Here is a 7,500-nt window from a genome sequence, read left to right as displayed (position 1 = left end):
ATCGTCATCGTCCTCCTCCTCCTCCTCCTCTTCCTCCTCCTCCTCCTCCTCCTCCTCATCATCATCATCATCATCATCATCATCATCATCATCATCATCACCGCCATTTTATTAGGAATAACTATCAATATTAGGATTATTATTTCTATTCTCCCTTCCTCCCTCACCACACTCTTTCTCCCTTTGCTGTTTTCGCCTCAGTTGCGTTTCCTAGGCATCGATACTGCGGTTGCTAAGGACAGTGAAGGAGGGAGGGAGGCAGGGAGGAAGGGAGGGAGGCAGGGAGGAAGGGAGATAGGCAGGGAGGTTGGGAGATAGGGAGGGAGGCAGGGAGATAGGGAGGGAGGGAGGTAGGGAGGGGAAGAGGAAGGGAGGAAGGTAGGAAGATAGGGAGGGAGGGAGGAAAGGAGGGATGGGTGGAGGTAGGTAGGCAATGAGGGAGGGAGGGAGGAAGGGAGGGATGGGTGGAGGTAGGTAGGTAAAAAGGGAGAGGGGGAGGGAGAGAGGGAGGGAGGGAGGGAGGGAGGGAGGGAGGTAGGGAGGGAAGTAGGGAGAAAGAGAGCGAGGTAGAAAGGAAGGGAGGAAGGGAAGGAGGGAGGTAGAGAGGATGGAAGAATTTGAGGAAGGGAGAAAAGAGTTAGGGTGAAAGGGAGAAAGAGAGGAAAGGAAAGGTGTTTTGAGAGAGCCATCTCATTGTAAGAATTGACACTTGCAAAAGAGAGAGAATGAAAGAAGTAGTGAGATAGAGATAGATAGATAGACAGATCGATATATATATATATATATATATATATATATATATATATATATATATATATATATATATATATATATATATATATATAGAGAGAGAGAGAGAGAGAGAGAGAGAGAGAGAGAGAGATAGATAGATAGATAGATAGATAGATAGATAGATAGATAGATAGGTAGATAGATAGATAGAGATAGAGATAGAATGAAAGTGAGTGAAAGAAGTAATGAGATAGAGATAGATAGACAGATACATGTATATATATATATATATATATATATATATATATATATATATATATATATATATATATATATATATATATATATATATATATATATATAGATAGATAGATAGATAGATAGATAGATAGATACATAGATAGATAGATAGACAGATAGATAGAATGATAGATAGATAGACAGAGTGAGAGAGAGAGTGAAACTGAGTGAAAGAAGTAATGAGATAGAAATAGATAGACAGACAGATAGATAGAAAGATAAATAGATAGACAGATAGATCGGAATATCAGTGTAATATGAAGACGAAGTAAGAGAGAGAGAGAGAGAGAGAGAGAGAGAGAGAGAGAGAGAGAGAGAGAGAGAGAGAGAGAGAGAGAGAGAGAGAGAGAGAGAGAGAGAGAGAGAGAGAAATAGTTGGACATTTCTCATAATTCTAGAACGATGGTGCAAATACCTCTTCAAATTTGTGTTTATTGGCTAAGTTTGTTTTCTCAGCATCACTCATGTGTATATGCGAAGTATTTTACAAGACTCAAACATCTATTCAATGAAAAATATTGACGTAGGATAAAATAAACAATAAAGTCATGTCAACAATTCTAATATTTTATTGAAATTTCAACAGTAACATTTTCTGGGTCAGTGCTTACATCTTCCCATTACATAACGTCCATCAGTACAATATACCTTTTTCTCACTCTGCGTAAGGGTGGAAATCCCGTAACACAACACACAAACGTGACATTCACCCTTATTCACTACTGTAAGAAGAACCATTATTCTTATTTTGTGTGGTTGGCCGTTATGTAAATTCCAATGATTATGACCCCGGTGTGACCTGACCTCGATTACATAAAAAAAAAAGAGTCCACCTTGGTCGCGAAGATTGGCCAGTTGTGATTAGGCCAACCGTCTTGAATTAAATGCATTTTCCTTTGGCCTCGTGGAGATTGGGGGGCGTTGTGCCACATTTTCTTACGTGGCTGTCATGATTAGCTCATAGTTTTCGCTTTGTTGAAGAAAAGAGGGAGAGAAAGATAGGATATATATACTGTATATATATATTTCTTTAAATAGTACGGGGACAGAAATAAAATTATATTTAATATATATATCTATACATTTTGTTATAGTAAGGATAGCTCTGTGGGTATATGAGAGACAAAGGCAGTTAGGAAGAATTGAACGCTTAAAAGCGCCAGCATGCAACAGTAGATAGATGCAAGAGAGAAAGGCATTCGAAAGAAGAGAGAAAATGAGGACAGAGCGACAGGGAAAAGACATGTTTGAATTGACTGCATGCAAGTGGTTGGTCCTGATAATATGACATGTATTCAAGCTGCTTTCTTGAATGGGCGTGTATTGAAAAGTTGGATGAATGGGCAGAAAAGCGAAATTATATAATGGTATCTTCATGAGGAGGGTCACTTCGTAAAATCAAATGAAAAAGCACGAAAACACAACAGCTTTAACGACACTAAACATCAAATTACGTCGCAGACAGATTTTCCACCGGCTGGTGTGAAACCGACATAATACGTAGAATCAAAGGTATATACACGTGTACGTGTGTGTCTGTGAGGAAGGGGGGAGTGTGTGTGTGTGTGTGTGTGTGTGTGTGTGTGTGTGTGTGTGTGTGTGTGTGTGTGTGTGTGTGTGTGTGTGTGTGTGTGTGTGTGTGTGTGTGTGTGTGTGTGTGTGTGCGTACGCGTATGTCCACAAAACATGCAACTTTAAAGGAAGAATAAATACACGTATACATGTGTGTGTGTGTGTGTGTGTGTGTGTGTGTGTGTGTGTGTGTATGTGTGTGTGTGTGTACGTATGTATGTTTATACATAAATACAAACCTAAACATATAAATGCACACATACATACATACATACATTCATATATATATATATATATAAATATATTATATATATATATATATATATATATATATATATATATATATATATATATATATATGGAAAGAAAAACCCACAATACAAAAACTAGATTTATTGAAATCTAGTTTTCGTATTGTGGGTTTTTCTTCCATTATATCAGCACGGAAGAGTGTTTTGCTATTCATATATATATATATATATATATATATATATATATATATATATATATATATATATATATATATATATATACATATATATATATATATATATATATATATACATATACATACATATATATATATATAGATATATATATATATATAGATATAGATATATATATATATGCACATATACATATATAAATACATATATATATATATATCAAACGAGTTTGCAAAATCCCCGGTGTCGAAATCCGTAAGACTCATACCCTCGCTACATAATATCTAAATTTGATGCTTCCCTTACGGACCGACAGCCAGATCATGCATCGCCTCACACCAGCCGACGACTGTGGTCACTTTTGCCCACAATAATCATATAAAATTAGATCTGTGTTTCATGTAACGCTAAAATAGGACACTGACTTTCTCGATAAAGATTACTATGGATAGATATTCTTTGGAGCTCTTAATATCTAAGAGATGCGTTTAAGAGGATTAAGAGTAATAATGAGATGTAGTGATGGCTATGTACACAATAAAAACTCGAGACTTATCCAAATACCTCTTCAGCAACAACAAGAAAGGTCCCCCGGCACAAGGCATCGCACAAAAAAAGCAAAAAACAAAAAAAAACAAGAACAGGCGTAATTATTTCCATTCCTTGACACATTGGCAAAGGGATAAATATGCAAGTCCACCATGAAAAAAAAACGGAATAGAAAACGGCATTAATAAGGGTTTAAGGGTTTTCCTTGTTCTGGCGTGTTCTTAAGAATAAAAAAAGTAAAGAAGAAGAAGAGAGATAAAATAGATATGAAGGGGGAACTTAAATAGAGTAAGACGAAGGGAAAAGGGGACGTCACACAAATAAGCTGAAGTTAAAAAACTTACCCCACGTGGGGATACGAGCGGAGATAACTTCTCTTGAACTAACTTCGTCTTTGCACTCTGCTGGACCAATTAACCGCACGTTGCTTTAAATCAAAGATAGATAGATAGAATGATAGATTGATCGGTAGATGGAAGGATAGATAACTCAATGAAAATTGACGATCTTCCCATTCCGAATGATACCCATCTCTGAATATGTTTTCCCGTATGTGATAATTCCCCCTTTGCCAAAACACAAGACGACCTAACACCAAAATAGCACGAGTATTTTTCCCCCTCTTTTTCCTTCCTTATTTTATTATTATTATTATTTTTTTTTTTGCGAAAGTCAGTTACGTAATCACTCGCAAAATTCTAATTAGCGGAGAGTTTAGAGATGAGCGCGTAAATTTTGGCTCAGACACATTTTCTCTCCGCGATTCGCTTTTGTTTATGAGGAACGCCGCCATTTTGATTTCGATGATTCGCGGTTGAAATAGTGTTGAGTTTTAGAGAACGAAAATAAGAAAAGTTTTAGGTTTGAAAAAAGAGGGAGAAAGAACCAAAAAGATGAAAAAAGAAGCGAAAGAGAGAGAAAATGTTAGAGAATAAAAGACTTTCATAAAATGGGAAAGAAAAAAAGAAAAAGTGGGATGTATTTAAACTTTAATGCATTGGAAACAATTTATTTAGAGTTTTAGCGAAATTTCTTGGGCGCTAAAAATAGTGGCATAATGTGCAAAGGACGAAGAGTCAAAATATCTAATTATGGAGATACGGAATACAGGAGAGGTCGAAAATTAAGAGAAAAATAGGAGTCGTCAAGATTAAAGGAATAATAATAATAACAATAAGGATAATGATAATAATAATAATGATAATGGTGAAGCAGTGATAATAATAACAATAATTTTGATAACGATAATGATATTGAGAGGAAGAGGAAGGGTAATAAATAAAAAAGAAATGTGTAAGGAAGGAAAAGTGACAGACAAAAATGTACACACCAGGAACAAGCAATAAAGACAAGAATACTAAAAGAGAGAGAGAGAGAGAGAGAGAGAAAGAATCCTTTGTCTTGTGCCATCCGCAGAAATCCCCCCCAAATCCCCCTTCCGTGCCAGGATCACGCAGCCGCAAGCATTACAAAGCACGCAATTGCACGCAGCTGTTCCGTGGTCGCGCCCTCCTCCCCGTAGCGCCGAACGCCACTCCAGGCGACGTAAGGGAAACGGCGAGAGCTATGTCGCGGCTGCTCCCACGCCTCCAGCCCCACACCAGGCGGGCGCTGGAGGCCGTGGGCGTCAGCGCTGCCCGACCACGCCCGTGCCACAAGACGGAGCCTCCACGCCCACTGGCTGTCCCCAACCCCCACGCCCGTCCGCGTGCCTCGAGTGCCGGTGGGAAGGTGATGTGTAGCGGAGGAAAATAACTCTTGAAGAATTAGAGAACAGATGTTGACCGAAACGCATTTAAAAAAAAAATTCATTATAGAAACGATTCTCTTTTTGGAGCTTATGGATACGAGAGACCCAAAAAAACAATATTTATACAAACAATATATATTTCATGTATATATCCGAGTTTTAAAAGTGAGTTTATGACTAGCGGTATTCACTATATGGTCATTATAAATGGAGGATAATATAACTGCATATATTGACTGACTGTCCCCGGTGCAACAGCTGTTACACCTATATGAATATCGGGTACATTATTATCATCATTTATTTTATTTTTTAAATCTTAGCGTCCGTCATATGCGGGCTTCCACGATGGGCAAAGCTAAACACACACACAGATTGGCTACGTAGTGCTTATTCACAAATATTACTCACTCATGATACTATCTCATCAACATCATTAATATGTACAACCTTTTAAAGCTATTAACAAGTTTGAACGTCACAATAATGTTTTATTTATTTTTTTCTCCAAATGTACATGGCCATATTCCAGGACTGGCCTCAGTACTAGTTATGCTGAAAACATACGTTATTTTAAGATATATATGTATATACAGTACACACAAATACACCTTGATGTGTAAGTGATCATTACGTAACTTACAGAAAAGTGTATTTGATGAAACACCGAAGAGATGTTTTTTTTTCTTTTTTTTGTGCAGTTACATTCTGTACGTTATTATTATTATTATATATATTTTTCATTCGCATTCCCTTGAGAGTCAAAGAAACGAACTGAACAACGTGGCTAACTATTCAGGCCTGGATTAGGTGAACAATAATAAACAATAAAATAATTATCCGGAAACTATACTATACCAACCTTGTGAGCAGAGACCTACATTCGCCAAGTGTAGGGCATCACCACCCACGGTTTTGTTTTGAAACTAAACCCATCTATTTTACCTTGACTATGTCTCTTCGTGCCATGCTAATGCTCATGGCTAACAGTCTTAAGGTTAGTTATACTACTAGCTTGGATACTAGTGCAGGTGACTAGTACCGCATTATTGAGATCAATAAGTAGTGTGACCTCCTGCGTATGTGTAACACGACAATCACGTCATCCCTAAATGCAATCAAAAATATTCTTTCCCACGTTTTTCTTTCGTTATCATTATTGTTTTTTTTATATATACGATGACTGTGTCTCACGAAAAATCGAAGAGTTTAAAACATCAATTGCCATTATCACATAAAAGGTTGAGCTCAAGAAAGCAGGAGTTCTTGAGGCAAATCTCAGAATAAGGCCATAAGATCCTATGCAAAGACATCTAAAGACTAGCGTCGACAAATTACTATTGGTACAGGTAAACTGGAAGTACGGTTGCTATTGGCTAAACAGTCAGGGTTACAGTTTTGACGTGGTGAAACGTGGTGGGATGTGATTGGCTCTTTGGGACTTAAATTGGTAGCTATTGGTTGAGACAACGATGCGTGGCTATGACGTGGCAAAACGTGATTGGCTTTCCAGGTTTAAATATAAGATCTATTTTACTGAACACGACAGATTTCAGGAGATGTTGGTCCAGCGTGGCTTTAAGTTCAGCTCTGAAACAAAAAACACAAAGGGAATCAATATAGTTGCACTGCTAATTATGAATATAATCAACTAATGCCGGAAACGGATTAGAAATATCGTCAGAATGGCACATTCAGGTCAAACACGGGGACAAATAACGCTGCAGACATTATAAATACATATATTCAAATCCCCTTCCGAACACCAAATAATGAGCGACTGAGCGAACGCCTTTCTCCCCCCCCCCCCAATTCAGAGTCCAAAGACCCCCTCCTTTGCGCTCACCTGCTGGCCGGAAGGGCGCGGGCATGACTACGTCGGTGTCTTCGGAGGCGCCCTCAGGAAAGATGGGTCGACAGCAGCCACTTTAGCTGTCAGGAAGGCGTGCATGCAGAAAAGAAGGTTCTGGAGATTGGTCGCGCACTCCAGCTCCTGAAAAAAGAGAGAAAAAAAGGAAAAAATAGAAAGTGTTAAGAGTGTACCAACGCGACGGCAACACTTGCCGCGGGAAATCTTCCATAATAAATGGGGACGCCCTGATGGCAACACCAGCTGCGCTGAATGTATTGTATTACGTGTAAAGAGTCTGA

The 7,500-nt window shown here is 38.2% G+C and overlaps 1 protein-coding gene across 1 annotated transcript in view; it reads right to left on the bottom strand.

Annotated features, from left to right (window-relative positions):
- Window positions 1-4,253: 4,253 nt before the first annotated feature.
- LOC119579730 (gamma-1-syntrophin-like) overlaps window positions 4,254-7,500 on the bottom strand; it is an 84,817-nt gene continuing 81,570 nt past the window's right edge. Inside the window, exons 11-12 of the mRNA XM_037927630.1 lie at window positions 7,196-7,342; window positions 4,254-6,939 (exon numbers count right to left, since the gene is read on the bottom strand). Coding sequence (XP_037783558.1) covers window positions 7,223-7,342 — 120 coding nt within the window. The 3' untranslated portion in view covers window positions 4,254-6,939; window positions 7,196-7,222. The remainder of the gene's footprint in view (window positions 6,940-7,195; window positions 7,343-7,500) is intronic.

The sequence above is a fragment of the Penaeus monodon genome, chromosome 12 (assembly GCF_015228065.2).
Source record: "Penaeus monodon isolate SGIC_2016 chromosome 12, NSTDA_Pmon_1, whole genome shotgun sequence".
Lineage (NCBI taxonomy): Eukaryota > Metazoa > Arthropoda > Malacostraca > Decapoda > Penaeidae > Penaeus > Penaeus monodon.
The sequence above is the reverse complement of the archived record's forward strand: the minus strand, read 5'-3'. Positions and strand labels throughout refer to the sequence as shown.